Source organism: Meles meles, chromosome 14 (genome assembly GCF_922984935.1).
Source record: "Meles meles chromosome 14, mMelMel3.1 paternal haplotype, whole genome shotgun sequence".
Taxonomy (NCBI): domain Eukaryota; kingdom Metazoa; phylum Chordata; class Mammalia; order Carnivora; family Mustelidae; genus Meles; species Meles meles.
The window spans coordinates 70,617,407-70,637,384 of record NC_060079.1 but is presented as its reverse complement, the minus strand read 5'-3'; the positions used below and the strand labels follow the sequence as shown (position 1 = coordinate 70,637,384).

The following is a 19,978-nucleotide window of genomic DNA, read 5'->3' as shown; positions in this document are numbered from 1 at the left end:
GAAGCAGCGCGTGATGGTACCGGTTCTGGTGAGGAAAAGAAAGCTCCCGCAAAGGCCGAGGTGCCTATGCAAACTAGCGGACGTTTCCGTATTACTGTCCGAAAGACACGTAGCTGTAACTGTACATGTCCAAGTTTAATGGAAGAGTTCTCTTGGCACATCTAACCGATTTTAACTTCTTTGGTTACCTGTCTTCTTGAATTATATCGTCAGACAGCTGCGAAGTACAGCGTACACCCGTACATCCAATTATCTCAATGAAACATGTCTATTAGCGCCTCTTCTGGGAGGCGATGGTAGGAAGCAGCTGCCACTCTTGATATCCAGGCCATCCTGGTCTCATCTTACTTGGCCTGTGGCACAGTCTTAATTTTCTCCAGTTGGCCACACACAGCCCATCTCTACCCTAGAGTCACAGAAAGTTTTGGGAAACAAAATTGGACTGCATCACTTCCTTCAAAGGTTTTTGATCACCTGCAGTACACAAGCCAGACTCTAGACTATAGCTTTCGAGTCTCTCCAATTTCCAACTTGATTTTTGTCTCCATCCTTACCGAGCCACTCTTAGTTCGCTGAACACCCCAAGTTCTCCTCTCTGAGCCTGTAGCACTCGAGATCCATTGTATTTAAGAAGTGAGACCATATTATTAAATTGTGTGCACGTTTTCACTATTACATACAAACAATATATCGGTGAACATATTTGTGGTTTTCTACAATTATCTATATTATACATCATGGAATTTGGGAATCATAAGTTATGCGCATTTGACCTTTTCCTATATGTTACCACTTTGCCCCCCCCCCCAAAGGTTGTAACAAATGACGTTTCCACATATACTGGGTATTCTCATTCTTTTTATACTTTGACAACACATTATATGAAAAAAGGAAAAAAAAACCAACAATCAGGATATTTATTTATCCATTCAACATTAACTTATCATTTATTCTGTGCCAGGCCTGGTCCCCTGGGCTTGGGATTATAGCAGGAAACAAAACAAAGCCCCTTCCCTCTCTGGCCAGTATCAACGATCAGTTCAACATAAAAGTTGATGACTGCAATGGAGAAAAAAGAAAGAAGCATAAAATGGTTCAGCAGGACTGCGGTAGAGCTTGCTATTTTAATTGGGGTGGTCAAGGAAGGACTCCCTACAAGGGTGAACTTCAATCTGACAACTGAAGAAGTAAGGGTAAAAACTAGGCAGACATCTGGGGAGAGGGCATCCAGGCCTAAAGGAAGTCGCAAGCTTGACAAATTCAAGGAGAAACAAGGAGGGTAGGCAGGGTGAGCAAGAGAAAGAACAGTAGGGGTAGGATCTAGGGAACCTCTTTACCAGGACTGCCAGCAGCCCGATTTGTCGGTAATGATATTAACAACAAAGCAAAACGCATTTTGCAGTCGCAAACTCCCATTTCCACACTTTGCAAGCAGAGAACTTCTGAAGTTCTCCGCTCAACCGGTGAGTAATCTGTGGAAATTGTCCAGCAGTACAAGAATGAAAAGAAGGTAATCGTTCATAACTCCGACCATCTGCGTACCCAGGTAAAGCCTGATCCATTATGGTGTCACTTGACACAAAACATTCCAGACCCCACTTCCCAGCCACCCCAATTACGCCTAACGCGCTCCTTTTGGGAAAGCGAAGAGCTGCGCCTGCGCAGTAGCGTGGCACCGCCCGCGCCCCCGAGGGCCCCGCCCAGCGCGCAAGGGGGCGGGGATAAGCGGGCCGGTCTCCGGAAGCTGCTGCCACCTTCCCCACTGACGTGTCGGGGCCGCGAGACGCGTCGCGGAAAGTCGCGGTGGAACTTCGCTGCGGCGTACAGATCTGGCGCTTGACGCTGCCGGGCACTGCCGAGCTGGGAGATGTCGGCTGCGGGCCTGACGGAGCCCTTGGGTCCTCCCAGCAGCTTTGCGAAGCGGCTCCTGGTGACTGGGGGTGCTGGCTTCATGTAGGTAACGGCGCCGCTGGACGAGGAGTGGCTCCCCAGAAACCCCAACCTTTTCCTGCGCCTCTGCTTCCTCTTGGCAACTTGGAACCAGCTTGGGGGGGTCTGATTTGGGAGGGTCTTAACGCAGGAACAGCATCAGCCTACCTCCTTCCCCCTTTCCCCGCTTGCGAAGTCTTGGTTCCTTTGAAGCCGCGACTTCTTTAAGGCTCCTCCCCACCAAAGCTGAAGCGGTGTGGTGCTCTCTGCCTTCTTACCTGGCCCGGGATGCACCTGACACTCTTCCGAGGGCCCCCACAGGGCAGTAAACTTCTCACCAACTGCCCCAGGCTCCAGCCCGCCCCACCGTACGCAGACAGGCCTTGTGCATGTAAGAGCCAAGAAACGATTTTTGGCTTATAGCAGGACATTCATTTATTCGGCGGGCTATAAGACAACAACGACAGCAACACCACACCCTCTCTTGGTGCGTGGACCTGGACGAGTTGAGCGATGCCTCTTGCCCTCCCACACCCACATGCAGTCAGTGAGTCCTCGTTCACTGCTTCCCAAGCGACCACTTCTCGCCCCTTCCCTCTCCTATCCTAGTCCACGTTACTGGCTTCTACCTAAATTGCTACTGTAGCTTTCTGAATGGTCCTACTACTTACCCCTTGTTCGCTAAAAGTCTGTTCTGCACACAGAAGTCAGTTTTTATTAAGTAGATAAGTGCACAAAGTTTTACCCCAGTCTGTCAGACTTACAATAAAATCCAAACTCTTTACCATATCTAGAAGATTCAAGTGCCCAAGGCCTGATCTTCCAACCTGATCTGCTGTTCTGCCTCTTTGTTTTTCTGTACCTGCCACACTTAACCTTTTTGGAATTTCTGGAACGCATGAGGCCCATTCCTCCTGTCTCGAGGCCTTTGCACTTGCTTCCTCTTTGGTTAGAGCGCTTACATCACTCATTTCCGATGGTTGTGTAGACATCACCTCCTGGGACAGGTATTACCTAGCCATCCTATGTAAAAGCACCCCTTTCCCAACTAACACACTAATCACTATCTGAAGTCTGAAGTTATTTTCTGTATTAGTGTTAACTTGCTTATTGCCTGCATCCCTGCTCTAGAATGTAAACTGGAGGAGGGCAGAGACTACTGTTCCCCTCAGCATCTGTAAGAATGCCTGGCTTATTCTACAAAGGTCTTCGGTAGTTATTGAATGGATGAATGCACAGGTACCAACAGGAAACTCCCAATGTCTAGTGGAAGAGAACATGGGAACATGGGAATCACATCCCCCATTGGCACATTAAAAATCTGACAATAACTTGGAGGACGGTACCAGGCAGGCAGGGTCCATCTAATGAGAAGAGGGGTATGGCCATAAAAGGGTGGTACTTGTGTGAGAATGCTGGTCCCAGAAGGGCAGGTTCTAGAAAATGCTATCAAAGGGCTGTCAAGTACAAACTCTGAGTTCATAATTTGGTCAAGGGCTGCCCTTACTCCTGGGAGCCAAATGTTTTGGTGTCTATGAGGAAATCTGGTGGACCACCTCACTGAGAGATGCCTCTGGTTCCACTCCTGGTCCTGGGAAAACCAGGAACCAATATGGTTACCCAACTCAGGATGGCCTCAGCCATTATTAGCTTGGAAACCTAGGTTTAATCTAGAACCTCCCTGAATTTTCTAGTTTACACCACCAAATTCTTGTACCAGGAGATAGTAATTGCAGTAGGGTTACTGTGAACATAACTACGCTCATACTAAGTGAAGATTTGCACAGTTATACCTACGGTCTCATAAAAGGTACGTTATAGTTTCAGTCTATCTGTACCGACCACCACTCATTGTACTTATCATCCTGTTTCACTCCCACACTCAGAGCACATGAACACAAATTGTTTGGTTAAACGATTTTTTTCCTTATACCCAGGACCAGTAAATTCTCTTTTCTCCACAGTGCCAAAGGATATTGATTTATCAATACCGATTATTGATCCGGTTGAGAAAGTGAAAAGTGGTGGGGGAGGGAGTGTATTCAGTGTACTTAATGTTATTTCTGTTATTTTGCAGAAACTTAAAGGTATCTCTGAATAGTTTCTAATACTCAACAGGTTAAGGTACCATTTAGGAAATGTGAAGAATTTAGCAAAAAGGTTACATCTTTTACTAACAAATTACACTTTTTTTTTTTAAAGCGCATCACATGTGATTGTTTCTTTAGTAGAAGATTATCCAAACTATATGATCATAAATCTAGACAAGGTGAGTTTTACAAAAATGAGCTTCATGCACTGATACTTATATACATTTTTTTTTTTTTTAGTAGTAGAATCTTATCCCGCCGATATTTTAGTTTTTTATTTGGTCATTTTAGCAACTTAGGGGTCTACATAGTCATGTAATCATGCTATATTTAATCTCGGTCTTTTAGAAGTTTTTCATTATGATAGCCCATAAAGTAAAGGTTTTAAGTGCAGTACTTTTACCAGAAGAATATCTTCAATCCTAAGTTCAATATTTAGTGTAATCTTGTGATTATTAACCTTTTTCTGGAATTGGGATACTTTGATTATTTGATTTTATTATTTTATTATTTATTTATTTATTTATTTATTATTTATTATTATATTATTTATTATTATAACTGCCACTTTCTGGAAAATTACATACTTATTTCTTAAAACTAATTTAGTTTTGAGGATTTTTCTGTAATAATTGAAGTCTCCCTGGAGCGTCTGAAAGCCATGACTGGTAATCATTGGATTTTTGACTTGAAACACAAGATGCAGTTACCTTAATTTCGTAAGACGTAATAGTAAAAACCTATAGACAGAATTATCTGTAGGTCTTACCAATTTTTGCATGCCTTACTATCAGAGACGGTAATTTTTTCCCCCTTTGTACACGGATTTACCGACAATTAACTCTGAAAACAGTGTAATGAGTTATAATATGCGTAACACAGGTGTAATTGTTTTCAAGTACTAGTTCTTTTGCAGTAAGAAATGGTAAGCTTTTCTGGTGGCTGTGGGCAAATCTGGGCCGGAAAATTTTTTAAAGGAAGGGTTTCTAAAAACTAATTTTTTGTATTTTGAAAAGGTAACAAAATTACATGGTTTTTGTTTTTTTACTTTTTAATATACCAGAGATTTCTTTTAAAAGCAAAGAGCAAACACTTTAAGAAAACATGTTTTCGGGGCGCCTGGGTGGCTCAGTGGGTTAAGCCGCTGCCTTCGGCTCAGGTCATGATCTCAGGGTCCTGGAATCGAGTCCCGCTTCGGGCTCTGCTCAGCAGGGAGCCTGCTTCCCTCTCTCTCTCTCTCTGCCTGCCTCTCTGCCTAGTTGTGATTTCTCTCTGTCAAATAAATAAATAAAATCTTAAAAAAAAAACAAAACACGTTTTCGTATTCCTATCAGAATAGCTACAGTCTTTAAAATAAATCGATATTTTATAGGAAAAACTATTATCACTTTTTGTGTTGTTTCTCTCCCTCCCCCTCACTTACTTATTTTAAGCTGGATTACTGTGCAAGCTTGAAGAATCTTGAAACCATTTCTAACAAACAAAACTACAAATTTATACAGGTATGAAACTTTTCTTATAATTATACAATTTTTATGCTGTGCCTCTGTGGCCATTCAGACATCATTTCTACTTGGCAAGCTTGTGTAGTGTGGGCTTGGAAAGCATGCTTATTGAAGACCTTCTAATTTCCATGTGCTACAGAGACTACTACTTTTAGATTAACACCACTATAAAGCTGCGTGTGATAGTTGCTGCCTTGGCAGCTCTGTGGATAGGTGACTGACCTTACGTGGTTTATGATTTTTAGGTCCTCAATAGCCTTCTTAATGAGGCCTTGCTGGGTTTTAAAGAGATTGGTGTAAAGGGACTGTTACTCGGGCCAGGCAACAGCCAGAGCCCATCATACAGCCCATGGGCTAATGTTCTTCAATCAAAGTGGATTGATTGGCTCTGGAAGGCTGATTCTTACTAGGCGCTCTTAGAAGAGTCCAAAGTATAAACCAGAGAGCCAGGTCGTTAATTGCAAAGGGAAATTTTAATGTCAAATGAAACTATTTATTTAATGATTTATGGTTTTTTTTTAAAGATAATCTATGAACTCTCCTTTTCACTACAAATTATAAAGAATATACTGAGCACACTCTTCTATATGATAGTGTTTCTTTCAGTCACCAAAGAATTGTTGAGAATACATATTTTTAGATGAATTAAATGTATATATAACATCAAAAGTCCTCTTAGGAGTTCACTTAGTTCACTCAATTGTGGTGAAACACATTTTTAAAAATGTGGTTGTAAATGGTTACACTTACTTTAAATGTATTGCAATAATGGTTACCTCAAACTTTAAAAATATGTTTACAAAAATCTGTTAACATGAGATTGGCAAAATGTTATGGGAAAAAAGCTAGCTTGGTTCTTAGTTGTCATTGGTGCTCAATAAAATACTGTTTTGGACACATATTTGCAAATAAGTATTTTGACTTGATTATCTCATATCCTCAGATGCTGGAGAAATACATCATTACTATACTTATTTGACCCCTTGGTTGGATTTTCAAGATAATCTCTATTAAAGCAGGGCGGTGGGGGGAGATTAATTTTTTTCTTATCATTGTTTTGGTTCATGTAGTAAAATGGTTATTACCAATGGCAGTGCTGAGTGAAACTTCACTTTTTCCTATTTTCTTTTTTGTATAGGGTGACATATGTAATTCTCACTTTGTGAAACTGCTTTTTGAAACAGAAAAAATAGATATAGTACTACATTTTGCTGCACAAACACATGTAGGTAAGCATTTTTTTATGTTACAGTTATGATGGGCAAATTTTTTTTTTTGAAACAGAAAAAATAGATATAGTACTACATTTTGCTGCACAAACACATGTAGGTAAGCATTTTTTTATGTTACAGTTATGATGGGCAAATTTTTTTCCTGGTGACTAATTACCCTAAATCAAAGTCCAGCATTAAAGTCAAGCAAGTAGGGACTTACTATATCTTTGAAGGAGCACATACCATGCTCTTCCAGGAAAACCGTGTGCTTTTCCAGTCACTTTCATTAATGCAGGTTGAAATATAACCTTGAATGCTATCTTAAAACTTTGAGTTTAACTAAATGCAATATAGTGATAATTTCTGGGGAGATGGGCCTTCACTTATATTTTTAATGGGCGTGCGTGTGTGTTTTTTTTAAGCTGGGTGGGGGATACGCAGTTTAACATTATATTATCCGTAGTGTTCTATGCATCTGTGATATCTTCTGTCTACCATTTATATTGTGCAATATCCCATACATTCAGAAGAAATTAGAAGAAAAGCTAAATGCGCAATGATAATGTCAAGACCCATATAGCCATCACCTAAACAGAAGATAGAATATTGTTGAATCCTCGTTAGTGGTATATTACTGCCTTGTTACTTGATTTTAAAATTATAATTTCCCTTGGTCTTCTCCATAGTATATTTAGGAGATTATTCTGTAGCGGAATATAACATATTCCTCATTCCTTTTTATTTTCATATGCTCCATTATGTAGCTGTACCCCATTTGTGTTCGTTTCTTACATTTTGCTATTTAAATAGTACCGCAGTGGATGGCTTCATGCCTGTGTCCTTGTGTATACTTCCCAACTGATGTTGGGTGGGGATTCCTAGAAGGACAAATTCAGGGTGGATTAGTTCGTTAGGGCCGCCATAACAAAATACCAGAGACCAGGGGCTTAAACAACGGAAATTTAGTTCTCACATTTCTGGAGGCTAGAAGTCCAAGTGCCAGCAGGCCAGTTTCTCCTCAAGCTTCTCTCCTTGGCTGGCAAGCGGCCACTTCCTCTCTGTGTACTCGCACAGTTCCCCCCCCCCTCCCCCGCCAGCATCCCTCGTGTTTCTCTTTGTGTCAAAATGTCTTCTCTGAAACATACCAGTCACGGTGGACTGGTGGACGAGGGACCTGGATGGCCTTATTTTTATTTAACTACCTCTTAAAGGCCCTGTCTCCAAATATAGGCACGTCCTGAAGTACTTGGGGTTAGGGTTCCATCATGAATTTGGGGGGAGCACAATTCAGCCTGATAACCAGGGTGAAGGGGTAAAGGCATATGTAATTCACCTGGCTATTGAGAAATTTCCTTCCTTAGGGATTGAAAACACTTTGCATTCTTACTTGTAATATATAAAGGATCTTTTCCCGCATAGCCTCACCAATAGGGTGGTGTCAATTTTTTAATTTTTGCCAAGCTGATAGGTAAGAAGTGGCATCTCTGAGATTTCATTTTGAATTTTCCTTATTGTAATTGAGGCTGAGCATCTTAAGCTTAAGGACCTTAGTATTTCTTGTCTAAACTATTGATTTATGTCTCCTATCCAAAAGGGTTGTTTCCTTTTATTTTATATAACTTCTTTATAGATTGAATGTATTAGCCCTTTGTTTCTGATAAGTTCAGTATTTGTCCCAGTTTGTCATGTCTTTTTAAAAAATTTTTATTTATTTTTAAAATTTCTTTTCAGTGTTCCAGAATTCATTTTTTATGTACCACACCCGGTGGTCCATGCAATCCATGCCCTCCTTATTACGTACCGCCAGGCTCACCCAACCCCCACCCCCTACCCCTCCAGACCCCTCAGTTTGTTTTTCAGAGTCCATAGTCTCCATGGTTTGTCTGTCATTTGTCTTTTTACTTTGTTTATAGATTTCCTGGTTGGTTGTTTTTTCTGTGCGAGAGCTTTAACATAGTTGAACTGATCAGGGATTTTTTTTTTTTTTAATCCCTTTTGCTTCTGGATTGTGAGCCATTTTTAGTAAAGTTCCCCTCATTCCCAGATTATAGAGAACCTATTCTTCAAGTAAATTTATTTTAAAAATAATTTATCGAACATTTGTTGTGTTTTGAGCAATAACAGATTGATCTGAAAAGCCTTGCCATCTATGAAACTGGAAGTTTCAAGTTTTAAATTTAAGAACATTTTAAATTTAGATGTATCCTTTTTTTTCTTTTTAGAATTAAAAAAGCCTGTTTTCTGCAAATTTAGCACTGATAGTTTTCTAGGTTCTAAGAATTTACATATGTTTCATAATTTAGGCTTAAAGCAATCATAAATAGCAATGTGTTTTTGTTATTTTTTTTTAAACTATTGCGGTTGTGGTAAATGAAGAGAAGTGAATAGTACTTTCCTTAAACCTGAGTCTACTGTTGGGTATTTGTTTTGTCCCTTGGGTGGAATTGTTCTAGATTTCTCTCTCTCTTTTTTTTTTAGATCTTTCATTTGTACGTGCCTTTGAGTTTACGTATGTTAATGTCTATGGCACTCATGTTTTGGTGAGTGCTGCTCACGAGGCTGGAGTGGAGAAGTTCATTTACGTGAGCACAGATGAAGTGTACGGAGGCAGTCTTGATAAGGTAAGCTCAGAAATGATATGTTTCTCCTACTTACCATGGACCACGATGCAGATCTGTCTTCTTAAAACCTCTTCTGGGTTTTTTTCATCCCTTCATTACACACGCTGTGGGACTGTCCAAAGTGTTATTCCTTTGTGTCTTCTGTTCAGATCAAAGAATGTCACCCAAATGGCAACAACCACCTAGTCTTGGTACAAATTTGTATGTAATTTGACTGACAGTATTTTGCAAGAGAGCAGAACATCCCACCTTTCTGTCCCAGTCCATATATGACAAATGTCCTTCCCATGGGCCAGGCGTAGGTAACCAGACTGCGGCATACTGCCTGTTTACCTTCCTCCTCCCCTCAGGAAGCAGTGGAACGTTAAGGAGTGAATGTGAAATTAGTGTAGGAACTGGCATCTGTTCTTTTTCAATCGTTTGTACATACTGTACTTTTTATGCAAAAGATGTCTCCATTCTCATCTGTATTTTTCATCATCACTGTTTTCAACGAGTGACCTCATTCTGTTTTATATTTTTACCAAAACACATATATGGTGAAAAAAAAAATCAAACAGTTTGAAACAACTTCTAATGAAAAAAAAGCAGACCCTGACCACTTCTCCTCAGTATCCAGTCCCACCCGTGAGAAGCAATTATTTTCAGTTCTCATTGCAGTTGTTGTGAGGTGAACTTTTTTCTTCTTGTAAGAAAAGTATTCTATTCTCCGGTAGCCAGAATGGTTTTTAAAATAAAAGTCAGGGGCGCCTGGGTGGCTCAGTGGGTTAAAGCCTCTGTCTTCGGCTCAGGTCATGATCTCAGGGTCCTGGGATCGAGCCCCACATCGGGCTCTCTGCTCCGCAGGGAGCCTGCTTCCTCCTCTCTCTCTGCCTGCCTCTCTGCCTAGTTGTGATTTCTCTCTGTCAAATGAATAAAATATTAAAAAATAAATAAATAAAATAAAATAAAAGTCAGATCATGACATTACTCTGCTCAAAACCTGTTCATATTGTTACACTGGCCTTCAGGGTTCTACATGGTCTGGCCTCCTTCTAGCTATATGGCTTCCTCTCCCATTTCTCTTCTCTCACATCAGCCTCCTTGCAGTTCTTTTGGACACAATTCTGTCCCAGGACCTTTGCACTTGCTGTTCTCTCTGCCTTTATTATAGGGTTGCTGTGAAAGCTACTATATAAAAAATGCTTAGAAAAATGCCAGGGACATAGTTGGGGTTCAATAATGTCTTTTAACATGTATTAATTAACATTTCAAGTTTATAATATGGTTTCTTATTTTTTCTACTTAGAAACTATGCATAATATGTATTTTTAATGCATCTTTTTGAAATTAGGAATTTGATGAATCTTCACCCAAACAACCTACAAATCCTTACGCATCATCTAAAGCAGCTGCTGAGTGTTTTGTACAGTCGTACTGGGAACGATATAAAGTAAGAACTGATTTCAGAACCTCTTGAATCATTTTTCTTTTGACTTAGGTGATAAAACTCCAAGTTAGCATTAGCCACATTCCATTTTTAGAGTTGAAGACATAGATTCAGGGGTTTATATATTAAGGAGTTTAAAATATTTATTTCCTATATCATGTGGACAAAGTAGGACCTATTCTTATTCAGCTAACCACTTAAAGGAATAATTTTTATGTATGTTTTCCCACTTCAGTGGTACATAGAGTATTACAGCTGTAGGGAAAAGCCCTATTGGAATATCCTGATTCCCAGAATCCTCCGGGGGGAAAGAAGACAGAGTAGGGCAGATTCCGTGACCTGCCACGTGCTCCCCTCTGCCTGATTCACCTCTCTTGGCTCCTCATGAACGGGAGTTGACATTTTCTTGCCTTTTGTATTCCATAGCATTGACCCTTTGCCCTTTTATGGTAGTTCTTTTTATTTGTAAGCGTTGGTGCATCAGAGAAAGACAATGTGAAGTTTCACATCTAACCAAACCTAAGGTCTGAGACGCAGTCTCTGAAATCATCCGGTAGAAATTCCCTTGATTTTCTGCTCTCAAACCTAACCAATCTGCCCCCATCTATATTCGTCCTGCTCTTGTCCCAGGAAAGAAAATATTCCTTTTCCTTTTAGGAGCCTCTGCCTTTCTCTGAGTCCTATCCTCTCCCGTATTTTCAGGAGCCTTACATCAGGAAAAAAAAAAAAAAAAAGCCCTTCACTTCTGTCCTTGATGTGTGTGGAGTTACTTAGCTGCAAGTGCCCATCTTTCAGGACTTCTTAGCTTTAGAGTATCATTACAATTGGACCTCTTACTGCGTTAACGTTGACTACTCTTTAAGTTTCCAGCTGTCATCACGCGAAGCAGTAATGTTTACGGGCCACATCAGTATCCTGAAAAGGTACATTTTACTTGTGAATCCACACTGTGTTTCAGTGATTGTAGCTTCTCGTTATTGAAGATAATCCCTCTTCAGTTATTTGTCTGAAATGATTTCTTCTGTAATTATACATAATTATAAGCACTGTTTGGGCCACGTGCAAATCTCATCATGTTTAGAGTCTGAAGACCTGAGTTGAGGTCTCAGCCTGACACGGGCTGGTGTGACCTTAGGCCCTTGAAACATCATCTTTAAACTGGGGGATAGTGAAAATACTCAGAAGGGATTTGGAAGGGTCCAGTGAGATCACAATGTAAAAATGCCTGGTGCTCTTCACTATTCTGAAGCTCTACAGAGCATTCCCATCTCTCCTGCCATGCTGCTGAAGACTCCTTCCTGGTCTGCATCCAGGAATGTGAGAGCTAGTTAGAGAGTCCTGCGGGAAGCTGGTACAGAGATTTGTCTTCCCGTCAGCCGGCTCACTGTTTTCCCCAGCTCCTCTTTACAGTTGCTGGCCTGAATGTCTTCCAGAAAATAGTACGAGTCGGGAATAAAGAAATGTAGTTAAAAGGCTGAACCAACTGTGCAGTTGGTTCTGTATCATTAAACCTAATTTGAACGAACCATTGCCTTCTGTGCCTAAAAATTTGGAGATGGGATTTTTCACTTTCCAGCTGGTTGAATTGATCTCTTTGGCCAAAGAAAGGGGCCATGTCATGATCTGTTGGTCTTAATGTCTCCTTTGCTTAATTTGGGGAGTACATTTCAGAGGTGCATTATAAGGTGAGTAATATATCTCACCCTGTTTAACATAACCTTTCTTTAAATTCAGTGGCGCTGGAATTTACTTTTTATTAATTTCACAAGCACTGATTGGGTAGGTGCTATACACAACGCAGTGAGTAGGATATGATTCCTGTCCTCAGGAAATCAAAGGCGAACTTTTGTGATGAAACCAAACTGTTCCTGAAGACATTTTCTGAATTTTTACACTATTTTTATCATTTTGTCTTTATATTTGTCAAGCAGATGTCTTGTTTTTGTGAAATAGGAGGATATCTTAGAGTTCTTTCACTTATCAAAATTGCAATAGCTTTTTTCTTGAACTGATAAAAAATTAGAATTTATCTATATGCATATTTCTTAATAATCATAATCTTTTAATCTTATGATGAGTTAGATTCATATTAATGAGTGAATTTCCAATATCTGAAATGATATTTAAATATTCTTTTAGGTTATTCCAAAATTTATATCTTTACTACAACACAACAGGAAATGGTATGTTATCATTTACCTTTGTACCCATATGTTTTTCTGGTATGTGGAAAGTATTTGGTGACAGCCTGTCTTGAAAATCATAAAGTCTTAAGAGTTGAAGACCATAGAATTGAATGTTTCAACAGATGTATGTATTCCTTCTACACTCAATGTGATGGTTCTTTAAATAATTATCATCTGTTACTCATCTTTATGATTTACTTAGATAACTTGAAATTTTTAAAATAATTTCAGTTCTTAAATAATGTAGCCTAAAACTTTGAATTATCTCATTAAGATCCAACATCTTTTTATAATTTTACTTTTCCAAAGGGTTTATTTAATTCACTGAGCTATACATATTTCTTCAAAATGAACTTAAGGTAGAAAATTGATGAGCAACTTATTTCTGAGGGGTCATTTATATGTGTGTTACTTCCTTACTGAGTGTTGCATGAGGTTCAGTGGTCATTTAAAAATTATGGGTAAAATTTAGAAAAGTCATGAGAATAAGTGTTTTCAGTAAAAGATTTCTAGGCTCCCCATGGAAATTGGCTTCTCTGGAATTGTACCCAGGCATTGTGTTACCCTGGTTTGGGAGAGCTTTTTACACTTTATGATTCCCTTTCCTTTAATCTTTTTAGCTGCATTCATGGATCAGGGCTTCAAACAAGAAATTTCCTTTATGCAACGGATGTAGTAGAAGCATTTCTCACTGTCCTCAAGAAAGGGAAACCAGGTGAAATTTATAACATCGGAACCAATTTTGAAATGTCAGTGCTCCAGCTTGCCAAAGAACTAATACAACTGGTATGTGTATGTTTTAAGAGGGTAGTTTTTTCAAAATGGTCACTAAATCAGTGGCAGTCATCACTCATTTAGTCAAAATCAGCAGTTTATAATTTACTCAATTAGAAAGTGAATGAGTAAAAAAAGAAAAGTACATGAAGATATATCATTATTGGAAGTTATATCACTCATTTATAACAGCTTTTCGGGAAAGTAAAAATCCTAACAGATTGGATGTAGAAACTTATTGTGATAAATACCTCAATGTCAGAAATACAAAACGGTGTGTGCTAATCTTAAGGATTGATGATATGGAAGTAATTATAGTTAGGAGTGTATGTATGTATTAGTGAACATCAATTCTCAGTCTCAGGATTCAGTAGTAAGGGAGACTTGGTGTGTGGAAATACTTTCCTTTGCTCGGCTCTTGGAATACTCCGTACTCCAAACATGTGGGTTTTCCACACCAAGAAATTCTCAGAGATAAGCTGGGTGGCCTATTATTTAACTCAATTCTGACATTATCTGCCTGGAGATGGCTCCAGATCCCATAGACGAAAGGCTCAGACCTCCAGGACTCTCCCTGCTTCACAGGCCAACCACAAAACCTGATTGTCACCTGGGCTTCTGACCACTGACTGACGATCAGCAGAGGTGCTTAGCCGAAGTGACCCACAGAAGCCAGAAAAACAGCTTATTTTCTAGATTATTGGCTCATTGCAGAGGATAGAACTCAGGAACAGCCAGACGGAGGAGATGTCAGAGCATGGATTGACCATGCACTGTCCCGGTCCACCACCGTCCAAGGACCTCCGTGTTTTCTGCAGCTCAGAAGTTCTCCAAACCCCATCGTTTTGGTTTTTCGTGGAGACTTCCTTAAGTAGGCATGATTGATTAAATCATTGACCACTGGCTATTAATTCAGCCTCCAGCCCTCTAAGCACAGGCTTGGTTCCCTTGGCCACCAGCCCCCATCCTATAGGGGCTTTCCAAAATTCACTCATTAACATAAATTTGGTGTGCTTGAAAGGAGCTTGTTATGAATAATGAAGGTACTTTTATCTCATGTCACTTAGGAAATTCCAAGGGTTTTATGAACTTGGATAAAGACCAAATATATACTTATTATAAGTTTCGGTATCATACTGATTAATAACCAAGAGTCAAAAAAATTAATATTCTCCCCTAGTTTATGCAATGTGTATTCTTTGTGAGCTTCAGATGGAATGTGGGTTATCAAGCATGGGAAGTGTTCCTAAAATGTTCTTCATTTTAGCTCCCTCCCCCACTTTGAAGGGGTTATTATTTTTTTTAAAGGTGTATTTATTTATTTTAGACAGAGAGATAGAGATGGGGGGCGGGGTGGAGGGAAAGGAAGAGAGAATCTTCATGCAGACTCGGTGGGGCTCAATCTCATGACCTTGAGATCATGATCTGAGCCGAAACAGGAGATAGATGCTGAACCCAGTGCATCACCGAGGCACTCAGAAGGAGGTGTTTTTCTGGTCTCTTTAATCAGCGCTTGAATACCTTTGTTATTCTCTGGTCTCACTTTAGAATTTTGACTCAAAAGCCTTCTCCATTTTGACAGATCAAAGAGACCAGTTCAGAGTCTGAAATGGAAAACTGGGTGGATTATGTGAATGATAGGTGAGTAACAAGTTAAAGCCTTGGGAAAAGATTGTGAAATCTTAGACACCTACACAATTCTAAAATATCTGGACTTAACCAGAAACTAGTATTATCACTCTTGATTTTTCCACTAAAATATTTTTTCCTAATTGTGTATTGAAAGAATAAAGTGTAACATTGCTTTCTAGCTGTGTGACTTAAAGAAAGTTACTGACCTTTTCCAAGTCTGAGGTCTTCTGGAGTGTGAAATATGGATAATAATGTCTTGTTAACGAAGTATTTTAAGCTTTATTATAACGTATATAAAGTACCTGACCTAGGGTATGGGACATAAGAGCCCTAATATATTTATGTGGATTTATTTATTCATTCATCAAACATTTAGGTATGAGGCATTGTGTTCATACCCAGATCATGGCTGAAAGCAGAAAAGGATGAGCCATAGAGAGGGTTAGGCATCTGGGATTCCAGATGATTTTTTTTCAGTGTGTACTTTATTTTACAGATTTTCTCTAAGTATGTCATCAGGGAGAAGTTTTTCAGAAAAAATTGAATTATGGCAAAGGTTCATGGACACACATTTGTTCTCTTAGTATTTAAATTTGTAAATATGTATCCACAATGTCATTTTAAATCTTTTTTTTTTTTCTTTTTTGAGACCTACCAATGACATGAGATATCCAATGAAGTCAGAAAAAATACATGGCTTAGGATGGAGACCCAAAGTGCCTTGGAAAGAAGGAATAAAGAAAACAAGTATGTTTTGCATTGATACTTTCTGGGGAGGGGGTGAGATTCAGAAAAATTTAAAGGAAATGTAATTTACTTTTAGAACACTATAAATTCAGTAGACTGTGGTAATGAATCATTTTCACTTTTCAGACTGTTACATTTCATGTATTTCCAGCAGCAACAGTAGCATGTTTTATTTCACATACTGACTTCTACTCAGGCTTCCTGTGTCTTATCAGCATTTGTCAGATACCTAGTTCATTGGTTCTCAGGTGCAGACTTTTCACTTTTTTCCATATCCTTTAAAGGTGTGAATTTTAATGTTGCAGGTGGTTTCTTCTTATTGCACTTTCCTTTCTTTCTTGGGAATATGTAAAATAACAGTGTATTTTAAGGTCCGTGGCATCTTTAATTTGAGGAGCGATCGAGTTGCAGTCTTTGAGTGTCTTAAGTCTTTTTATGTTGAAACCAACAAAATTTAATATGTGCAGAAATAGCCATTAAAATGAGTGTATATAAAATCTGTGTATATATGTTAAAGTTCAGTTTAAAAATATATTCATGAGAAAAGATAAACTCACATGTAGAAGAGAAGTCTTCGTTTAGAGCTTGACACAGAGTACTTGTGTTGAATTTTTAAAAGCTAATTCAGAGATAATTGATCATTTTTTAACCCAAAAAAACTTTACCGATAGTATAGCCACATAAACTAATTTTATGTATTACCAGAAGGAAGACCACAACATCTCCTTATACCTGTAATGCAATATTACTGCATTTACATGAACAAACAGTACGTTTCTTTCTGTAACTTTAAAACCAGGGCAAATGACTTCTCTCTCTCCCTGTATTTCTTAAAATCAGCATGTCTTATAGACTTAACACCAGCAGATGCAGCATCGAAGGACTTTTGAAGTGATAAAGAAAACAATAACGGATTTTTAAAAAATGTATTTATTTGACAGAGGGAGAGATCACAAGTAGGCAGAGAGGCAGGCAGAGAGAGAGGGGGAAGCAGGCTCCCTGCTGAGCAGAGAGCCCCATGTGGGGCTCGATCCCAGGACCCTGAGATCATGACCTGAGCTGAAGGCAGAGGCCCAACCCACTGAGCCACCCAGGCGCCCCTAATAACTGATTTTTAAATCTAAGTTTTCAGGTATTGAAACATCTCGTGATTAATGACATTGATTAGTTCAGAATCAAATTGTTTTCTTTATGAGGCACCCCTTTGGCAAGACTGATTGTTACTTAAAAATCTAGGTATAATGAGCTGCGGAGCTGTGGGGCAGGATTTTTCTTACTTAGCAGGAGCCCAGTAAATGTTGGCTAACTGGTGTTCAGTGTTTTGTTTTTTATTTTTGTCTTTTGTTTTTTTCCTATCAGTTGACTGGTACAGAGAGAATTTTCACAACTGGAAGAATGCAGAAAAGGCATTAGAACCCTTTCCAGTACAAACGCCGTTTGTATAGAAAGGACAGTTTTCAGAGAAAGAAGAAAATTATCCTACCTCGACAAGTGATACGAAATCAAGTGACCAGATGAAGTGTCTTCTTCATATGGAATCCGATTCGTGACTGTTTGTATAAAATTCAAACGCAAAATGCCTCAATCTTCAGGATAGTTTTAGTATTGCCATAGGATTTCAATATCAAGATTCTCTCAGAAAACTTTTCTCCTGAAAGTTTGGAACCAGTAGGCCTAGAAAGGCTTCTCTGTAGGAGGGAGGCCAGGAAGGAGGGATCTCATGGTTCTGAGAACCAGGACGGGGAACAGCTCTGTGTGGATGACAGCCTTGGCTGGACTGAACTCAGCTTCCCAGCCTTTCCCACTGCCCAGAAAGTCTCAAGTTTTCATTCTTAGGCAATATAGGATGAGCCATATACCCTCATTCATCTTTTTTTAAATATCTGATTATGCTATAATTGTTTTAAAATGGGAACAACAGAAGCATATTTAGCACTTTTTAACTTTTAGTAATTTTGTAAAATTAAGTTAAATGTTTTTTAAAAGAAGGATGTAGTTTTTATACTTTCAAAGTCAGTTGTTGAACTTATATATAAGTAACTGCATATGAGAGAAATGTTATCATGTATTTGCCATTTAAAATGATTTTATTTATAAAATATCAATATTTTAATGTATTTAATGTAGAATGTGGCTTTGTTTTTAGTAAGGTATGTTTTTATTTTGCTGTAGAAAAAAATTTTATATTCCTTGATTAAATATTTTTAATTCCTCTGTCTCCTAAAGACTTTAAGATGATTTGAAAAAGCAACTGACTGGATATTGCACTGAGAAAGGGAAAGGAGTCCAAGATTGTGCCCAGCTTTCTGGCTTCCATACATGAGTGATGGCTTGTTTCCTCTGTGGAGTGGGTAACAAGGTCATTAACTTGGAGGTGGCTAAAGGAGGGGGATAAGAGTGGAGAAGAGCCTTGAGGAGGTAGAGATCGAGAAAAAAATAAGCAGATCCAAAGTTAGTAAGAGGATTTGCCAAACAAAAATAAAGCACAAACTGAATTAAACATTGTAATTCCAGAATTCCAAGAAGTGTCAAAATAAATTGATCCAGAGGTGGGCAGAGTTGAAGTCGGGAGGGGCGGATGGAGCAGAAGGCTGAGAGAGTGACCAAAGTGATGCCCACTGCTCCTAGTTGTGTAGGAAAGAATATACCTCTTGGGGGTGGCCAGTAGCTAGAGGAAATGGAGCAGAGGAATGGGCACAAGGGTGTGGAGGTGAGAGCTTGGAGAGACAAGGAAGTTATAGGCAGAAAATGGGACCAACTGAAAGCAAATGGTCTTTGGTGAGCTTTGGTCATTGAGGGTAGATGACAAAAAAAAAAATACTTTTTCTGTGTCATTTGTTTTTGCACATATTTTTGTGTACACCTTTATTTCCAACTTCAATATACTCAGTATAGCTTCACTTTTATCATTTATCTGGTCTCAGGAGATGACCTTGACAAGCATTAGGAACACATAATAATAAACTAGTTAAAAAAACTTTACTCAGGAAGTGTAAAAAATGAATGTTTTACATCATATATCATCAGAGAAGTACAGATTAAAACAAAAATTAGATACCTATTAGAATGGCCAAAATCTAGAACACTGACAACACCAAATGCTGGTGAGGTATGGAGCCACAGGAACTCTCATACATTGCTGGTGGGAATGCAAAATGGCACAACCGCTTTGGAAGACAAAACTGAACAGACCTTTACTGTGTGATCAGCAATCACACCCCTTGGCGTTTACACAAAGGACTTGAAACTTACATCCACACAAAAACCTGCACATGTTTCTATTAACTTTATTCATCATTGTCCAAACTGGGGAGGCACCAAGATGTCCTTCAGCAGGTGAATGGATAAATAAACTGGTGTGTCCAAACTATATGAACTGTCAAGCCGCGAGAGGACCCAGAGGAAGCTTACCTGCCTATTACTAACTGAAAGAAACCAATCTGAAGGGAATATGCAGAAACAGATGGTCAAAGTTCACACCTGTAACGATAAAAGAAGGAGCAAGTTTGGGCAGGGTGATGGTGCCAGCTAAGGCTCTGCAGGCAGAAAGGGCAAATCCATATGGAAAAAGGATCATGAGAATAGACCACTGGCCCTTTCAGGCTAGAAAGAGCTCAGTGGAGTTAACTTGCCACCAAGGAACTGGTTGGTTCTTCAAGGAATGGTGTCCTGTTGGGGGCTCAGCCTTTGTCTGCTGCCATCGGGTTGGGTATGCAGCAGCAGCTGCAGCTAGACTGGCCTTGGTAAGTGAGAGTCCATGCTGGGGGCCCCAAGAGCAGGTTCCATCTCCACATCTATGGTGAGTCCATTCAGGTGCCCACTGCGGCAGTTCTGGGATAGTTGATGGTGAA

General features: G+C 39.3%; 1 protein-coding gene across 1 annotated transcript; it reads left to right on the top strand.

The window, feature by feature from the left end:
• Window positions 1–1,742: 1,742 nt before the first annotated feature.
• On the top strand, window positions 1,743–18,345 carry TGDS (TDP-glucose 4,6-dehydratase). The gene is made up of 12 exons (XM_045978453.1): window positions 1,743–1,953; window positions 4,132–4,198; window positions 5,453–5,521; window positions 6,663–6,753; window positions 9,217–9,359; window positions 10,693–10,791; window positions 11,652–11,711; window positions 12,928–12,971; window positions 13,595–13,760; window positions 15,331–15,389; window positions 16,030–16,127; window positions 17,487–18,345. The coding sequence occupies exons 1-12, from the start codon at window positions 1,868–1,870 to the stop codon at window positions 17,570–17,572; spliced, it is 1,068 nt and encodes a 355-aa protein (XP_045834409.1). The 5' UTR covers window positions 1,743–1,867; the 3' UTR covers window positions 17,573–18,345.
• Window positions 18,346–19,978: the final 1,633 nt, after the last annotated feature.

Coding starts and splice junctions, on each gene's coding strand:
- TGDS (XM_045978453.1), top strand. CDS start 1,868: ATGTCGGCTGCGGGCCTGACGGAGCCCTTGGGTCCTCCCAGCAGCTTT. Junction 1,954..4,131: donor ACTGGGGGTGCTGGCTTCAT/GTAGGTAACGGC, acceptor TTTTTTTTAAAG/CGCATCACATGTGATTGTTT. Junction 9,360..10,692: donor ACGGAGGCAGTCTTGATAAG/GTAAGCTCAGAA, acceptor TTTTGAAATTAG/GAATTTGATGAATCTTCACC.